Consider the following 20,209-nt stretch of genomic DNA (forward strand, 5'->3'; position numbering starts at 1 on the left):
GAGAGAAGAAAAGCTGATAAAATAACCGAATGAAATCTCATCACCGCCTAAAAGTCCAATGCTGAAACACATCGCGGAATTGTCGCACAATTCATCGACTTTTTTTCTCTAGGTATACCGGTAAATTTCACCCAAGAGCTGCGCTACATGCTGTAACGAAATATTTTCCAGCGTGAATTTCGTTCTGTAGGTATGGGAAGATTTTAAAATCAATCTGACAGTGAAAAAGCGAATCGTCTGCGTTGACGTCGATTAGTTATTTATTTGCCAAAATAACGCACATGAAAAATAATGTTTCGTTCATATTCCTCTCATTATTATTTCGATGTATAGTTGCATTCATTCGCACAATACATACATCAACGAGTACCTACTTATAAACAATTAATGAAACTCTGGAAATTTCTACAACGTTTTGATAGGTAGAAGACAATTATTTTTACATTGGAATGAGTACAAGTAAATTAAAGACTCATCTTTTTTCGAAAGGTGTTGTCGTCGACTCGGACATGTTCCATTTTAAATTTATTATAATAATATTCCCGACAGGGTTCGTCGATACTTGAAACTATACAACAATTATATCATGAATATGCGAAAAAGGATATTGTAGAAATTTTATGCAGTGCTTGGCTAAGCGTGACAGTTACAGACCTCATCTTAGAAGTTTTAACGACCGACTGATTAGCTGGCCGTAATCCTTGCTCGGCTAAAACTCTCCTTCTCTCTTATCTGTGTGTGAACACATTCGTATTTTTCCTTAGAAACCGCCGCGGTTAAACTGAGACCCAGCCAGGATTATTCAAAAATCGTAATTTTTCTAAATTTCATTTTCATAATTTACGTATATTCGAGTACATACACAGAAAATTTCCTGTCGATCGGACAAATATTCTCCAAGTTACGCGCATATTCGCAAAGACGCGCCGGAGCGTTTGAAAGTGCTTTTGAAACTTTGAACGCCTTTTTCTCAAAACTATGTTTTCAAAGTCGGTGAGCAAGATTTCTCGGAAACGGCCGAACCCATCAGTCTCAAATTTTGTCCCAATCTTTATGAATACATTTTTCAGTTCTTGGTCGAAGGTTTTTTTCTCGCCGATAAATATCATCCATTTTATAAACAAGCTAAGGCGAAAATTTTTATAGAAAATCGAATTTGTTTTTTCAGACGCCGTTGTTTTGTTAAAAATGAACAATTTGCTCATTTCTTCGATTTAAGACCAGATAATACCTTATATTAACTAATACCTTTTTGTCTTTTCATTTCGGATGATTCGGTCCAGACGTATCTTGCTCACCGCAAAACGCCTTTTTTTTACAGAAGTCTCCCTGAGATCGGCTACACGAGCTTTAAAAACCATTATATTTACAAATGAAAAATATCAGAACGAAGTTCAATGTTACCCCGATATGTACATCAATTTTTATGTTAATAAACCGAACTGTCTCGTCGTGAAAAATCCTTGAAAAATCGCTTTCTTCGCCCTCCTGGCCGGTCATAACTCCTTAAAAATTAACGAACTGTCGGATTGCTCGAGAGACTCTCCGGACCAGTACCGTTCAATTATTCCGAAGAGATGTTCCATCCGGCCATTAACGAGGTTCGAAAGATAAGGTTCATACGGCAGAGTGCAGTCTGCAATAACAATCCACCTTTCCGTTGCAGGTATTTCTCGTCCCGCACAGCCACGCCGATCCAGGATGGTTGAAAACGTTCGAGCAGTATTTCCATAGCTCGACGAGGGGGATCCTCAACAACATGGTTACCAAGCTCCAGCAGTGGCCCAACATGACCTTCATATGGAGCGAGGTTTCGTTTCTGTCGCTGTGGTGGGACAGGTACGTTGATTGATTAATTTAAGCGGCGGTCCAGCCGCGTCTTTATTTCAGCTGACGTTCCAGCAAGCCGCCATATTGTCGTCGAAATAAAAGGGAAAGGGAAATGAAGAGGGCCTCGATTTATCGGACCCTCCAATTCCCCTCCGACGTTGGTCTCATTTTCCCGTCTGACGTGCGGACTCGCCCTCCACTAGGATTGCAAGAATTTCCGGAATCTCGAATTCTGCGAGTGAAAAATGTACGCGAAACTCGGGGGTGAAAAATTCATTACAATTTGCAGGCCTGCAGCTATTTTGACCGTTTCAGGGCGCGCCGATCACGGAACAAAACGCCGTGCCGAATGTCTTGCGAAATTGCGAATTTCGCTGGGCGTAAGTTTCACGATAACTGTAACGTGTGAGTGTGATGAAGAAAGTTGAGGAAAAATAAGAAGAGGGGGAAATAAGAGAACGCGAAAATTGCCCTTCCTAGGACGGCGGTCGCTTGATCGATGCTCGCCGGAGGTTTTTTCTTTCGGAATGCAACCGACTAGAGCGGGGATGCGGAATTCTTGCTTCCGGTGCATTGTCGTTTACTGTATTGTACGAATAATACACAAGTGCAGCGACCCGGTGTTACTCTGCTTTTGTAAAGACTAGACGGGCGATGCTGGGGAGAAAGTTTTTCGGGACTGAATTATATTGTTTACTGGGGAAAGAGAGAAAAAGAAAAGAGGGAAAAACTCGACCGACGATAATGGCAAGGGCAGACTTTCCCCCCGTGTTAAATCTTGAGCCAAGATCCATCCACCGCAATAATGGCAGAGAAAGAGAAAAAAGTATAATAATAGGTGAAAAAAATTAAATGACCTTTTTCATCCGCTGACTCTTTTCTCGTCTCTCTTCTACCATTCGTTTGCTGTTGTTGTGCTTCATCTATGGCAGTATAATGTAACCAATATCGATAATGGTGCTATGGTTCATCGGCCGTTGAAAAATGTATGCTGCGTCCGAAAGAACTTTATGTCTTCCAGTACCGAGTCGAGTTTACAGATTTTTTATTTTATAGATCTAATAAACCTTTGACGATTTGTGCTTTCCAGCGCTCATCCGACTAAGAAAAGAGCCGTGAAGAAGCTGATCAAGGAAGGCAGGCTGGAAATGACTACAGGCGGTTGGGTTATGACCGACGAGGCGACCTCCCACGTTTACGCGATGCTGGACCAGCTTATCGAAGGTAAAATTACCCTCGTCGTTTCAAAAAACTACACATGTTTTTTATACCGTTTCCTACAGATTTTTACTCGCTGAAACGGGAAAGATACTCAAAAAGTTCCATCATGGCGAGGCGTCTTTACTTGAACTTGTGTTTGCACTTTCGTTCGGAGTGAAAACTCCCGTTTAACTCGAAATCTGGTATCCTATTCTTGGTTCTGAAAATCCTATGCAAAACTGTTTTCTTACTTTCATTTAATATGTATTATAGTTCGAGACTCAAGCATAAATACAGAGAAAGAGAAAATGGAAAGCGGAAGCGTGTTCGGAGAGGTATCAAAGAGAAGAAGATAAGGTTTCATAAGCAAAAAGTATGAACACGGAATGCCGAGTACATTTTATAAAGAAGTTGTTTGTTCAATTTTACAAGAAATATTGTTCAGTTCGTTGCAACGAACTGGTGGTTTTTCATTATTTTTATCATTTTTCTTATGCAAACTACTTGCATCCTGCTAGAATACTGTAGGTGACGGAGAAAATGGAAGACATTTTTGGATTCAGCACACTCGAAAACATAACAATTACCAAAACCATCCCGTGCAGCTGAAAAAAAACAATTTTTAAACAAGCTGCGTCATTCCTGAATTTTATTGCCCCTGCACTTCGCTCTTTTATGTTTCGTACGTTCCTCGTTTATTTCAATTAACGGATATTCTGATGAATTTTTCCCATCGAAAGTATAGAAGGAGGGGGAAAAAAATGAAAAATAAATTATGAAGCCTCTCAAAGGTTGAATATTTCCATGTATTTCAAAGCTAGAGTAATTAGCTGTCTCTCATTTCCGGGCTGCTTTCCTCGATCTTCGGTCCATGTATTTTAATCCCTTGAATATGAAATTTTTTTCAATTACCATCATCTTTTTTCCCCAGAATATCACAGAACCGAGCAATTATCGGACAGAGCAAAAAAGTTCCTACGTAAACGATTTTCTTTTCAGCGAGCGACATTTTATGCGATAATGCTTGCGTATTACAAGTAACATTCAAACGTGCCAGTCTTTTCCATTATCTGGAAAAAAATGTAGCCGAATATTGATGGAAAATTGTTCTGTTCCCTTTCTCTGCTATTATTTTACGATTAATGTGGAAGAATTTTTAACGCTCACGCTTAATGACAGTGTGTGAAAATTCACTTTTTTCGATTCCATAAAATATTCCCATTCCTAGTTTTCGGATTCATTCTCCGATTTCTATGAATTTCAACGGTTCACGTTCTGAAACTTTCTCCAGAAAATACGAGAGCTTAAATACGCTGCATCTTCCGATTCTGTGCTTATTTTTTTACCAAGAAAATTATTTTCACCTACAACTCTGTTAGATCGTTGATTCCAGGCACCGATAGACATGCAAGCCTGCAATTTTCAGAATTCTGCGTCGTATTAAAATCTGGGAAACATGTATATTACACCTGAAAGGTAGCGCGCAGCGTAGCGTAGCGTTAGAATAACAAAGTGTAATTAAATTCCAGAGTTCCTTTTTCATCGGGTGAAAAGAGGGCAACGAATCTCATGCATATTAATACCACTCCAGTTTTGCGGATTGGATTTCAGAAGTCGCGGCTTTTCTCGCAACTTCCTTCACTCGTCTCCGGCATATCCACTTAAGTTGAAAAAAATCCTCGCGACTCGGTACTTTTCTCAACCTGTCGCAAGTCCCGTTCAGATATATGGAATAAAGAAACGTTAGCGATATTTACCGTGTAAGGGGGTAAAAAAAAAAAAAAAATCCTCGGGGACTTCGTTTTATCGTTGAAAATATCGACTACAAGTTTACCATATCAAATTCTGCGTAATTGCAATTATCTCAATTAACCGGTAATTTTCATTATTACGTTCAAGTCTTCTAAAGAAACTTTCCAACTGGCGTCGACCAATTTACATCAACATGGAAGCGAGGAAGGGACAAAAATTGTATCGGTAACTATCTGCAATTCGAACCCAATCGTAATGACAATCTAGGAATATCGAATATTGATTTAGATATCCAGGTTTTGATTAGTTCGTCAAGGAATCGGACCTTTCGTAAAGATGAGAAAATCGCCACCGTCGTCGATCCGTGCAAAGCTTCAGAGTCGTCTTCTTTCAACCTGCAGCAATAAAAATCCCGTGATTCGGGATTGCAGCAGCGAGGACTTGGAAGTACTTTACGTCCTTTGCGGTTGATCAGGACTCGCGTCGTTACCACGAGATTGAAGCGACCCTCGATCGTAATCTCCTCGACAATTTTCCACCCTTGGCTGCACGTAGCTCATTGTAGCCACATTTTTTGGCCCGAAGCCTGCAGACGGAGGATTTTACATTACCGAAAGAAATTAAGCCGGAGGAATCTGCAATCACTTTGCCGGATTTACTCCACAGCTTTTTCCACGAAACACGTTAACCCCGAAAACGAGGCTTGAAAATGTTTCAACGTTTACACTGAATCCGCTCGTTTTCTTCTCAGAAAGTATACATATCTCGAAAAGGATATAATTCATGGTTTTCGTGACACGGCGTATATACACACGAATTATGCGACAGGTTTTTTCGTTTCTGCTTACATTTGAGGAAAAAAAAAAAAAATAACTGAAGACTCTGAGGGGCCGGTTTTATGACTACAAGCCATTCCTCGAGTGCCGCTTTTCCTAAGTTACCTAAACGGATTACGTGGCGACACGAGGTGTCTCAACGTGTCTCGACGAATCCCACGGGAAAACGATGCCTACAAACTTGCCTTTCTTCTCGCTGACGAGGTGTAAGGTTCTGAAGGAACTTGGAAAACCGGGAATGTGATGAGGATGAAGAAACTATTACAGGCTCTCTCGCGAAACAAGGAATTCGTAATCAAAATTCACCATCGTGATGTCTGTAAAAAAAAAAAAAAAAAAAAGAATGGCACACGTTTGCAGAACAGGCGATAAAGAAAAAACGCAATGTATGCTATTTTCATAGGTAAAGGAGGAAAGGAGTTTCATCTTGTTTCTTGCCGTATCACTCTCAGAAGCTTGATATGAATTTCGAGGATGAAATCTTTCTCCAGCGGTGGGGCAAAAACCGATGAGACGAAACGGGAGGGGGGGGGGGGGGGTGAGCTTCTTAATTCACTCTCCCAGTTGAGTATACATGCAGATATATTTGTATAGTATATACATATGTATAACGTATATGCATATACATATACTGCATAGTTAAACGAAGTACGAAATTCTAATTCGACAATTTTGTTGAATTATTTATACCCACCCTCTGCTTCGCTCTCTCCTTCTTCTCAGTCCTTATCCTCGAGTTGAACTTGAAATAATGAAATTTCCCGATTGCGTTGCCTGATGCTTAAAGGCTGACGGTTCTCTCGCTGTTAAATTCTCCCTCGGTGATTCTAAGACCGCCTTTCAAGATATTATCGGTGTGAATATCAGATGCAAAAGATCCGACTGGTAAACAGAGCTTTTAAATTCAGGCTCTTGAAACTTATTTTCCAGTAAAATACGTGCTCTATTCATCGTTGCTTACGGAGTTTTTAATGCTTCCTTTTAATAATTATTCACAACGAAACTGCCCTACTCCGATGGATTTCATAGCATTGAAATCGCGATACTCCCCCTTTCGAAGATCCTCGAAAACCACTCGGCGTTGAGATCTTTAGAGCATAACTGAGGTAATAATAGATCACTAAAATCGAAGCTCGTTCTTACGACGATAGAATTGGTCCGTTTCATCGAACGAATTATAAACGTGAATCGATATTAATTAACTATACTACTTTCACCTACTTATGTAGGCGACATGAAGCTTCCGTTGTACTTGCAATTAGCGAATTCGTTATGCTTTTGTGAAACAATACGATGAAAATAATGCGAAGCATCTGAACAGGTGTAATTTCTTAGTCCACGCTCGTGTGCATTACGACGATTGAAGATATATTGATAATGATATTGGAAGTGAAAATTTTAAAAGTACGCCGCAATCGCGTTGACTATGTTAACTAATAATAAGTCATGTCAAATCATAGCGTTCAATGGACCCGGAAGTGTCCTTGAATTTTGCTTGTCCTTCAGTAGTCCTGGAAACTATCCTTGAATTTTTCTCGTGTCCTGGAAATGTTTTATTTCCAAAGTTCTTGAATACCCTAAAAATGTACTGGAAATGTCCTTAAATTTTGTTTGACCTTCAAAAGTCCTGGAAACTATTCTTGAATTTTTCTCGTGTCCTGGAAGTATTCTATTTTTAATGTTCACGAATAAGTTGAAAATATCCTGGAAATGTCCTTGAATTTGCTAGAGATATTTTACCGAACGCCATGCAAATGGATAGGTGCGAGTAAAAAGAAATTCAACGAATAACAGAGCTGAAATTGACTTGCACAAATCTCGGAGTCTCTAAACAACAAGAAAACGACCGGGTTCCTCACGTTCTGAACGAGAACACAGTTGCGCATTTCGATTACATTGCACGGTAGAATGCAAATGGGTTAACGTGTTCGATTTTCCTCGGTCGCTGCTATTCTTTCGGCACCGAAGCGTACTGTTCGGAAATAAAGTTGGCCGTACTTCAACGTTTATTATTATTGCTTCGATTCAAAAAGTCAAGCTCTTTCACCGGCTGTAGCTGAACGTGTCAGACCACAAAAAAAAGTATGAAAATTTTTGCCTACCCTCAGGATCAACCGGTTGATTCGGACTTTGAACGGTTGGATGTTCATCCCTGCAGAGCGTGGCTCAAGTGTCAGATTATCACGGCGTTATGAAAGTTGTTCCGGCAACGATTGCTCGCGGGAAATAAAATATTTAAACCTCGCCAGAGTTCGGAGAGTTGGAAAATGGCGCTTATTTGATTGTGAGTTTGAACTTTGCAGACGGCGTTCGTTCCGTCGTGTCCTCGAAACCTTTGCGGTTAGTGTAACGAACCTCTTGAGCGAGGCGAGTTCGTTCGATGAAAGCTCCAGTTACCGCGATAGTTAAAACCCCAATTTGGTCAAACGACGACGTGGCATGTCAATTATTGTCCTTGCGAATCGAACCGCTGTACGCTCGATGCTTGTTCCCACGGTGAAAAGTTTACCCAGAATAAAACGATATCGGGTCAACTTTGAGCCACGGAAACCACCGCGACGTCTTGTTATCAGCTTTGAACAATCACAAACGCTACGGATAGTTTATTGTCGGAACTGTTTTCCATCTACGCTCATCTCACTCCAGTGGCATGTAATTTGAAGCTTTTACGAGTAGCTTGACCCTTTAATTCACGCTGGGACGCCTTTTCTTCCACAGCTTTTTATGTATTAAACTACTTTTTTGGTAACAAGTCCCGATTTTTTTTGGTTCCATATGATCCCTGAAATATTTCCAAGCCTAAAAAAAGGCGAAATTTGTTCCTTTGTTTATTTACTGGAAAAAAAAGTATTTTCTGTTAATATACCACGAAAATCCGGATACCATTTCTTACACTAACTCAATACGCGGGAAAAAATTTTCTTTTTATTTTTTTTTTTGTTGTAAAAAACAAATAAAAGTACCATGTACTATGTACTAGGTCAAAACTAACAATTGTATTTACTAATAACTTTCATTTCGAGAGTTGTTGGCATTCTAATCTGATGAAAAAGTTGTGTAATTTTAGAAATTCAAAACGCTGGAGCCGATGGTAAAACCAAATACATATACAATTAAAGTGGTTTCGTTGTTCGAAAAGTTTTTCGTTCAGATTTGCAAACAGAGACTCTACAAACGCCCATTACCGGGTTTCACTGAAATCGAGTAACATTGTGTCTTTGCTTTCGCCACAGTAAATCTGCCATTTCGGTTCTACACTTTCCACTCAGTGAACCAAAAAATGTTGAGCATCGAGTTTCATGAAAATCAAATACGTTTTAGTATTTTAGTCGCCATATTTAACCCGCCATGATCTCAGACTCGTAATCAGCGATCTTAGAAACCATCCCATGCTAATATCAAAATCGAATAAATTTTTGTATTTACTCCTTGTGCTTGAAGAACGCGCGAATAGAACAATTCGCATTAGCTGCGCACTTATTGATTTTAAATTCAGATTGCCTAGATGCCGATCTATTATCGCCTACTTTGCAAATCCTGCCAATGTGGCAACTTTTCAAAGTATCAGTAAATGCCAATTAAAATCAGAGTTAATTGGATTCCATTATCCAACCTCGGCGCCATATTATCCGCTTCGAAGCGATGATACGATTTCCGCAAAGTCCCGGCTTGTCCCTCAGTTTTCTTCTCTTGTACAGTTCGAACCGATTTACAGGATTGTCTCGAAACGTTTCGAACGATCGGTCATTCACACGGTCGCTTTAAAAACCGTGACAACCTTACTGTGAGAAAGTATTTTGAAACATTAAAAAAATAAATTCAGCCAATGCAGCCACAAAAGTTTCTGCTCTCGTAAAATTATCCAGCCGGCTTTGCCAATCCAATTATTTGTGTCTCGTCAAACTGAAAGAACCCAAACTGTAAACTCACGGCTGTAACGCGCGAGAACAATTTTCATTGCTTGTAACTCACGGTGATAATATAACGTCATTTGAATTGCTTTAGATTGGATAATTAAACGTGGAGTAGAAGGAGGGAGACGTAGGTAGTCACCGAGGGTATAAAATGTTGGGTATAGGAGTTGCTCGGCTTTAAAACTGAAATGAATTATCTGAAACGTGTTTCGAGTAAACATGAGGATTTAGGGGAGTGAAGCGGTAAACAGTCCCAGGGAGGTTTTGGCTCCGAAGAGTCTTTAAAAGTTTCGCTTCTTCTTTTCTCCTATCCCGCGCGATCTCATTTGAATGCAAATATCTGCGGCTTCCTCGGGGCAAAGTGACAGAGAAGAATTCTTGCTGTTCATGACGATATTGTATGTACGGTACACATCATACGTTCGTACACTGCACACATGCTCAAGTACTTCTATGGGAGGAACGAAAATTTAATAGTTTTCCATAATTACAACTACAATACGGTGTAAATTTTCCATCAACGATCGGTACGAAAATCCTATTGCTCTCAAACCGACGCCTCATACGAAAAGTCTCACGTTGCAGATTATTTTTTTACAAAAACTAGCGTGTTTCGACACTCACCGCGAAAAATGAAACGTTTCAATACAGATCAGTAAGAGTGTAGTATTTATTGCTGGGTATAAAAATCCAAAAAGACTGATTTAGTCGATCTCCAATAAGATGAAATAGTTGTTACACTCTTGTAGAAAAAATTACGCATAGTTTAGGTTAGGACTACTTGATGTAAATATAATCAGACCAATTGACATTTATATTGATAAAAATCTGGAACAAATTGGAAACATCTGTAAATTATTTTGACGCGAATAAACGCATCTTCTGCATCCGCAAATTTACTTTATTTACGACTATCGCACACCTCACAAATCTTCGGAAGATCCTTATTGCACTAATCGAGACATGACAGTTTTCACGGCAATGACCGAAACGTGCTAGTTTTCGTAAGAGGCGACGAAACATACTTGGCAATCGTTTGGATAAACGGAGTATACGAACGCTTTTGGGAAGGCTTTTTCAGTTCTGAATTTTATCCACATACAGTGATACCCTCCCTTATCTGGACCGTCGAATAATTCGGAGTAAATTTTGCCGCGTAAGCCGGGTTCGATTGGACGAAAGGGTCCCTCGTCGAGTTAGCATTTTCAATGCCTACACTAACACGGGGTCCACGAATCCACGTTGCAGGTAATCGGCAAAAATATTTCCACGGACCAGTGGGCAGCCATGCGATGTCGTTTGCCCGGATTAACGGGAGGGGAGAGACTTTTTGCTGATAAACAAGGACGATTACACGATTTTTCCACCTCCTCCTTATCATCATTCTCGGTTTATCGCTTCGCGAAATCCCTCAGATTGTCCGCACGGCATGGGCTACAGGACGAAACACTTGAAAAAATCCACCCTCGTATGATGAATGTGCTAAATCCTCTCCCAGATCATTAGCCGTGATTACGTGTCCAACGTACATTCACCCCAACAACCTCTAAAAGAGACTCACTGTAGCCAGATTGCAAAGTGAAATTTCGAGGCTAAGCCCATGCCCTTTAATCCATTTTTAGTGTCTTCCTGGAGGTCTTGATGGAAACTTTCGTTGTTGGTGAAACAGTTTTATTCGAGGGTGGAGAACTTTCGATGTAGGCTGAACCAAAAGTCGGTAGAGAAAAGTTGCTGAAAATGTTCGCAGCTATAGTGTCAGGACGAGTAGAGTGATTCGGTAGTGTTTTAGCGCGACGAATCCAACGTGGACGGAGATAACTGAAACTAGATGGTGTTACGAAAGTTAACCGAAGAGTGCGAAAAACGATCAATCTAATCCCCGCAACTTTTTCACCCCCCAATCTGTTCCGAGACAGAGTTGTAACATCGGGGCGTTGACAACGACTGTTGTGCCTCTCATACCAATTTAGGTATACATTCTGCTATATTTTCAACTACGAAACACAACAACGTGTGAAGTCTACGGTGCTTAAACGATACGGCAAACCAAAACCACAGCGAATGAAATCGAGGAGAATCTATTAGTGACCATGATCGGTTTGAGTCGAATTGAAAACGGACGGTTAACGTGTAAAATTGTGTCGCCTCTCGAAAGAAAGAATACTCACCATTTTCGAAACTACATGTTCCACCACATTGCAGACCTTCGACCGGATTATTCTTGATCCGATTTCTCAATACGTCTAAAACTGTGTACGGGGGTAACCGTGTGGGATCCGAGGTACAATCGGATAAGCCGGGCAGACGTTGAATTCCCCAAAGATCGACATCCGAGAGTTCCAAAAATCCAAATGTCTCAACTCCGACGACGGCTTCGAATAAATTGCTGCCGGATCAGTGACCCGTTTGCTCTCCACCCCCGCAGAGATCGAACCAGTCCTACGGTGAATACGCCCCGGCACCCACACCTTCGACGGAGTCCTTGGGTTCGATGGGTACCGGGATACGCCGCCTAACTAGCGCTGACTTCGGGTAATTCTATTACCTGCCGAGACATCCCGCAGGATTAATTTTGCGGCTTCCTCGCACTTAATTCTAATGACAGCGCCAACCCTGCCTGCACTGCCATTCTCTTCTCCCTCCCCTCCTTTCTGTGGGATCTCAGTCGAGGAGGCTCATTCCCTATTTCCTTGAACAACCCGCCTGGAATTACATACGGTTAGCGGGTGTACAGTCCAGGGTGGTCCTTAAAGACGTCATTTTTTAATGTTGGCCGGCTCTCCTTCCCAAATCGTCTCCAAATAATTAAAAAATAATACTATAATTTTTTCAGATATTTAAACGGGTTTCTTGGGTCGCTGATTTCGAAACTGAACTCAAAATTTGAAAGTTCAAAATCGCGGATCCAATATGGCGGAGCGAAATCCAAAAAGTCATTTGAATTCGATAAAACTCGCTACTCGGGGATTTTCGAGGTCGCTGATTACGAATCTGAACTCGAAATTACAAAATTCAAAATGGTGGATCCAATCCGCAATCTCAAGTGCCTTTTGGGGATTTCCTCTACCATATTGGATTCGCCACTTTGAATTTTCAAATATCGAGTTCAGATTCGTAATTAGCGACCCAAGAGACTCCCTATACCAAATGTCATCTAAATACGTTTTGTAGATTTTACATGCCTCTGAAAGGATTAAATTGGGAAATCCACCCTCTGCGGAACACGGGTTAGAGTTGAGATAAAAATCTGAAAAAATGAGGGAATTATTTTTTAATTATCCGGTGTTGACTTGGAGGGTGAGCCGGTCGAAATTCAAAAATGACCTTTTTAAGGACCACCCTGGTATGCACGTATGTATATATTGATACGACACGCCGGTATAATAGCATGTGGACCGAAGGGGGGGGGGGGGCAGGCACACGTTACACGCACACGCAAACGACTCATGTGTATGCGATTTAGCGAAAATTAATACCAGCTTTTCCCCACGTTTCGCAACGGAGAGACCGGAATTGGGGACCGAAGGTGGGTTGCTCGTGCAATTGAGCTGATCAAAGGACCAGAGCGGGGGTAGAGCGCAAAAATTTCGAATACCAATCGAGGTTTGACGGTGCAGTTTGTGCCGCCGAGAATTCATGCCGTAAACAGCGGAAACGGTGATTGAAATAATATCGAAGAAAACAGACCGGGACTAAGATGGGCTGACGTGATATCGAGTCTATGCGCCTAATCAGACCGATGATCTGACCTCTATTATTCCAGGAAAACTCGCTTCGCGAATGAATAAAACACACCGCGATGTAAACGAGAACGTTTTATGATATTGCTTCGATAGATTGCCGTCCCGGGCCGTATTAATCGCTCAAACTACCCCGCAAGCTAACGATAAGGCAGAAAAAGCACGGGAATGCTCTTCCTCGCATATTTATAATTCGCTTATCTTTTTTCGATGATCAGTGGGTATAACTAGTCGTGAAGCCATGTGAATCGATTTATCGAGAATGTTATTCGAGCCCAACTCTCACTCTCGGCAATGAAGCTAAAAAAAACGGAATCCAGTATCCATCCCTGCATTTGATGTGAGACCATGCTCGTGCTTGTGCATTGAACCGGTTCAGTCTCTCTAACGAACGGCCGGTGACCCCGCCCATTTAATTTGACCCTGCATTCATCCCCTGTGCGTGACAGAAGCGTCGATACGTTGATCAGTGGGCGTTGAAAATACTCAACTCCGCTCGCTAATCGCTTCGCGTAAACAGCCAATTCCATATCACACGCGGAAAGTGAAAGGTAAATACAGTTGGAAATATTAATCGCAGGCAGAGGCAGCTGCTGTGTCAGTTTATCGTTCATATTCACGTGGAACGTGGATCGAGACGAATGTAATAACAGATATGGTTGCCAGTACTCGTTCGCTGTCCTGGAAGCTCCAAAATTGAACGTCGAATGTAATCTTGCCCTGAACATTTGTGCAGGCGCTCAATTGTCTGCTGTTGTTGCAGGTCATCAATGGCTCAAGACGAACCTTGGGGTTGCACCAGAATCCGGATGGGCGGTGGATCCCTTCGGTCACGGAGCGACGGTCCCGTACCTTCTCAAGTCCTCAGGCCTTTCGGGGATGGTGATTCAGCGGATTCACTACGCCTGGAAGCAGTGGTTCGCAAAAAAACAGTACGGTGATTTCCTGTGGCGACAGCCTTGGGACAAGAACGGAGCGACGGCCATGCTAACGCACAATCAGCCCTTCGACATATACAGCATAAAACACTCATGCGGTCCACATCCCCACGTCTGCCTGAACTTCGACTTTCGAAAGATAAATGGCGAGTACACCGAGTATTCGGTACGAGCGGTGGACGTGACGAAGAACAACGTGAAGCAGATGGCTGAACTTCTTCTTGAGCAATACTCGAGGACCGGGTCACTCTTCCCCCACAACGTCGTTCTCATGCCTCTCGGTGACGACTTCAGGTACGATCATCCGATCGAGTGGGACCAGCAGTATACCAACTACAAGGCCCTCCTCGAATTCATCAACGAACGGAAGGACGAGTACAATGCCGAGGTTGTGTTCGGAACGCCGAAGGAGTACTTCCGGGAAATTGAAAAGAGGTATCAGGAGTACCCGACCCTGAAGGGTGACTTTTTCGTCTACTCCGACATCTTCAGCGAAGGCAGACCCGCCTACTGGAGCGGATACTTCACGACGCGTCCGTACATGAAGATCTTGGACCGAGAACTCGAGGCGAATCTGAGGTCGGCAGAGATTCTTTACACGGTGGCATTGAACGTCGCCAAGCAGTCCGGTCAGGACATAAAACTGTTCGAGACGTACTTCGAGAAGCTGGTCAAGGCCAGAAGGAACTTGGGCCTCTTCCAGCACCACGATGCTATTACGGGCACGTCGAAATCCTTCGTCATGAAAGACTATGCTCTCAAACTATTCGAGTCGATATCTGACATGACGAGCCTGCAGAGTTTCGTCATACAGTCTCTGGCGGTTACAGCACCGAAAGGGAACTCCATTTACGTTGTGCCAGAGTCGGACAGGGACAGCTACGAGAAGCTTCCCAAGAAGATTCCGATCGCCGTCAACAATCTCGAGACGCGTCAGATCCTCCTTTTCAATCCGCTCGCTCAGACGCGGCAGGAGGTTGTGACCTTGAAGGTGACGTCTCACCTGGTCAGGGTCTTAGATCCCCACAAAAATCCCATTCCGTATCAAATTCTACCGGTCATGAACGCCACCAGCATAACGCACGATCTCTACACCGTCCTCTTTGTGGCGGAACTCCATCCGCTCTCGATCGCGGCTTATCACCTCCAACACGTCGAAAAGGTGTCCGCCGACGTTCTGTCGGTGGTATACTGCAGCCGGTGCGGAAAGGATCCGCTCTTCCCGATAAAGTCGATGCAGACGGGAGACGTGCAGCTGGAAAACATCAGGATGAAGCTGCTCTTCGATGGTCAGACAGGATTCCTAAAGACCGTGACGAAGAAGACTTCCGGTAGGATAATGCAGTGCGGGATTCAATTTGCCGCTTATCCTTCTGCCCAATTTCACAGCGGTGCCTACCTCTTCATGCCAGATCCGAATCTGCGAGACACCGACAAGGACATCCTCGAGGCTTACACTCCTCATCAGAAAATCTACATCGTCTCTGGACCGCTGAGCTCCAGGCTTACGGTGGAGTACGGCAAGCTTCTGGTTCACCACGTGTCCATTTACCACGTGGACAATAGCCTTGGTGAGGCGATCTTCCTGAAGAACGTTGTGGATTTTGAGACACCGCCGAAGAACAGAGAGACCGAAATGTTCATGAGGATACAGACCGACATACAGAACGAAGACCCGCCCGAGTTTTACACCGATTTAAACGGTCATCAGATGCTGAAGAGGACAAAGATCGAAAGGATCGGTATAGAAGGCAACTACTATCCGATCACCACTATGGCCTACATCGAAGACGCGACCCACAGGCTTACCCTGCTGGTCAACCACGCCCAGGGTGCCGCCAGCTACCAGCCAGGGTGGCTCGAGGTGATGCTGGACAGGAGAACCCTCTACGACGATTCCCGGGGTATGGGCGAGGGTCTTCTGGACAATCGCAAGACCGTCTTCAAGCACTGGCTGCTCCTCGAAGACATCAACGGGGACGGGGACAGTTACTCTCGGGCGTCGTTGTTCGCCAATCACATGAGCAACGCGCTCAACTATCCAGTAAACGTCTTCGTTTTGTCGGTCGACGGTACCGAGCAGGAAGTCAAGGTCAGTCCGGAGACCCGGCTGGTCAGCCAGAGCTTTCCGTGCGACGTTCATCTGATGAATCTGCGTACCAACCATGACCAGAAACTCTCCCATTTTCCTACCAACACCGCGTTGATGGTTCTCCATCGGCAGGGCTACAGCTGCGCCGTCGGTACCGACACTGTATTCAAGAATTGTCCACTCGGCGACCGATTCTCACCCGCCACTTCGTTTTACACCCTCAACGCTAACGTCACCAAGACATCCCTGACCGGGACCAAGGTTCACAAACAGTTGAACGATGGGTTCAGAGAGATAGATATCGTCCCCATGGAAGTCGAGACGTACAGTATACGGTTCGTGTAACAACGTGGTCTCGCGGATGGCCTTTCCATGACCACTGATTCAGAGCCTAAACGTTAGCGACGAGTGATTGCTTGCCCCGATTGGGATACAACATGATTCGGGCCTGGCCAAGAAGTGCGACTGTTATTGTGTTACATTCAGTTTTCGTATAAAGACTAACAATAAGAAATATCACGATAAATAAGTGTTATCTTTTGAGTATATTGTACCTCTTGCCACTGAATGCGGGCGTCTTCCGATATGTTGGATGCCAGTTGGGGCTTGGAACTCATAATTGTCACATGTACATATCAGCCTGATCAACTCCACTATATTTATATCATACTCTGCCCTATTGCGAAGATTATATTATACCTACACAACCGAGAAAAGATAGGGAAATAAATCAAACCTACACAACTGAGAAAAGACAGGGAAATAAATCAAGTATTCTTATTAATCTAACGTATTTTCGTATAATAAACGGGTATATAAACACGCGGCGAGAGACATAATCGATGTACTGTTGCAGAGAGTGATGTGATATTGTCGCGGTTTGGTACCACTAACCATTAAATAAATTATGATTTTTTTCACCACATATCTGATTCGCTTCCGTTGAATACTTTTCAAAGCCACCTGTACCAAGTCAGATCTTGCCTCAAATAAATTCCAATAGATCTTATTCTGTTCCTAAGCTACTTTGTGCTTTCGTTTCTTCGTGGCTGACTGGTAAGGAAAATCACAAGTTTGCAAATGGTCGAGCGGCCAATTAAATCTCTCATTAATTCTGTTCCGATCTACACGCGGTTAAAGAATCTGTAATATGTTGTTGTTTATTTGCGTATTTTCGTACACCTATGAAAGTTGCGGTGTATCGCAGCAATAACAACAACAGCAGCAGCAGCACCTTGCATCCAATTATATAAAAAAGAAAATTACGAAGAATCTTGTATAAAATATATTTCATTTACACATGACATGTATAATAATCATAATGCAGTAACGTTCGATTTATGCCCGGGAGTATTATATTTCAAGACGAACCCGAATACATACAAACGTTCTTCCAATTAAATCCAAACACCACGGCAGAGGCTCGGGATCCCCGTTAATAATATCTGTACGATAATTAAATTCTACGATACATCGCACGTATGCAAAACCAGCATCCGCGACGCATAATTAACGCCTACCCAACGGCAAAAGGACACGTCGTCATAGCTTAAGGTTTCATTTAACCGTATTGATTAACGATCAATGACACTACAGCAACACATTATTCGGTACCTATTTAATACAGTGATCGCTATTATTAATAAACGAATGCCAAAGTCATATGGTATAAAATGCGATGAAACACCGATGGCCTGGGTTACGCATGATATTTATTTGAACGGATTTTAACGCGAATCAGTTATATGCTACAGCAGTTTGTACAAGAACTGGTAAACGATTAACCGATCCCGTTGTTATTATTGAAATTATTATTATTATTACTGTTATTAATGTGAGTATTATTATTAACAATGGATGGTTATTGATGGTATATTGTAGTAAAAATGAAAGACAAAAAATACGTAATTTGTATAAGTTATGAAGGAGAAAAATTGGAACACACTCAATAAACTCACCCCTGTGAGTGCGGTTAACATACATTTAGTATGTCTAGAAGAATTATTAGTCGAGAATATATTTCATGCATAGACAAAAGTATCTTATTTATACACCCAATTTTTATGTATTAGTCTGCTTTTTTGTTAAATTGTTTTCTAGAAAGAGACTGACTTGATTGACTGAATCTTAGAATTATAGAATTAGCTAATTGATTTTGTATGATTTTTAGTTTTTTTCTTCAACTCATTTCACAATATCGATTTGACGATACATAAAATGGTTGCTTATTTCGTTTGATATATGAATTAATATTACGTGAATACGTAAAAGTATACATTTGAAATTTTCGTCGCTACAAAAACGTTATAATCACCGCAAATTATGATCATGTGTACGAGTTACGACCGAGAATTTACTTGATATTATTTTTCATAAAGATTTCTATACGTATACAATACACATAGGTACATGACATGACGTAGGTTTAATCTGTAATATAGAAAATATTGAATTACGAAAATGTATATGTATAAGAATTATAACTATTTAATTACATAGGTAGATAGATTATACTGTAATATATTCTATGTTTGTGCTGTCTTTAGAGAAAAAAAAAGATATATATATATACATATATATGTTATAGATATATTATGTATATTAGGTGCGTGTAAGGTATGTAAAATAATTAATAAAACATGGTTTGCGCCATGGAAATTTTTAAATTCCAGATATTCTTGCACGTTATCGTCAACTACATTACGAACGCTCAATTAGACGCGAATGAAAAATCATCAATGAACAAATTATTTATAGCAGTGTGATAATTAATTATACACATGGTGTTATTTATGTTGCGATGTAATACAACTATATTTATTATCTAATTACATTAGAAGAAAAAAATTCGGAAAAAATGAATTATACACGTCATTACCTCGTCAACGTAATTTCTATCTTTCATGTATTGCAGTGATTTGCTGATACATCGTCAATGACAAACAATAAGAGGACGCATGCAGAATACGATTCTAAACAATAACCGTGAAAACAATATTTCAACTTGCTAAAGATTTTAATATGCAACTCGAGAGATTCGATCGATTCAATTGGGCATACCGATGTAATTAAATATGACGGGGAAGAAAGAGAAAGAATAAGCTGCGAAAGAAGACTCAGGTGTAATGCTGGTTGACTGGTATAAATGTGCAGTCGCATACGATAATCTATGCACTTTTCAGAAAATGCAATGCTCGTCCTTCTTTACCAATTCTCGACTGCCTCCGATTGACAGAAATTATTATTCGGTATAATCGAGTAACACAAAGCGAAACTGTGTGGGTGTGTATGCGTCAGATAGATGAAAGTGGTTTTCAAGTTTGGGGGGATGAGATGAATTGTAATTTCAAACTTTCGCGAACTCGTTGGGATTGAGATTTCGTGACTGCGCATATGGAAGAAAGCAAGAACTTGCGGAAAATACAAAGAAGAAGGTGGAAAGAAAAGAGGGTGGAAAAAATTGAGACTAGAATGGTTTTTCGAGTTCGAAAGTCAGGCGAAGACTGTTTACCAATAATAAACTTGCCTCGCCCGCCAAGTTTTTCAAAGTTTGCTGGCGTATTCTTCGGCCAATCCTCAGTCAAAAATTTTTCCTCCCTTCATAACAATGTCTTCTATTAACGAACAAAAAATCGAGAGGCGTTAAACGCGGAGGAGGATGAGCAAAATTATAAGGGCTTAAGGCGTCTCCCGAATGGGGATTAAATAAAGAAAACAAAAAACAGGTGGAAAAAAGGTTGACAAAAGCGGGGGCGGCGAGTTGGAGATCTGCTTAGGGGCATTCGAATGTTTTTTGTACCCTTCAACGCGTTTCCCTTCCCTTCTAAATCCCTTCGCGAGGCCGGCACAAGATGAATTACCACCCCGATTGCTCTTTCGACCGTGATGCCGTTACTAAACCAGACAC

At 41.7% G+C, this 20,209-nt stretch overlaps 1 protein-coding gene across 2 annotated transcripts in view; it reads left to right on the plus strand.

The window, feature by feature from the left end:
* The window catches only part of LOC124180048 (alpha-mannosidase 2), an 85,951-nt gene extending 66,763 nt beyond the window's left edge, over positions 1-19,188 (plus strand). For both annotated transcript variants that reach the window (XM_046565036.1, XM_046565037.1), the window contains exons 4-6: positions 1,667-1,839; positions 2,921-3,054; positions 14,036-19,188. In XM_046565036.1, coding sequence (XP_046420992.1) covers positions 1,667-1,839; positions 2,921-3,054; positions 14,036-16,647 — 2,919 coding nt within the window. In that variant the 3' untranslated portion in view covers positions 16,648-19,188. The remainder of the gene's footprint in view (positions 1-1,666; positions 1,840-2,920; positions 3,055-14,035) is intronic.
* The last annotated feature ends 1,021 nt before the right edge of the window (positions 19,189-20,209 follow it).

Source organism: Neodiprion fabricii, chromosome 4, assembly GCF_021155785.1.
Source record: "Neodiprion fabricii isolate iyNeoFabr1 chromosome 4, iyNeoFabr1.1, whole genome shotgun sequence".
Classification (NCBI taxonomy): Eukaryota; Metazoa; Arthropoda; class Insecta; order Hymenoptera; family Diprionidae; genus Neodiprion; species Neodiprion fabricii.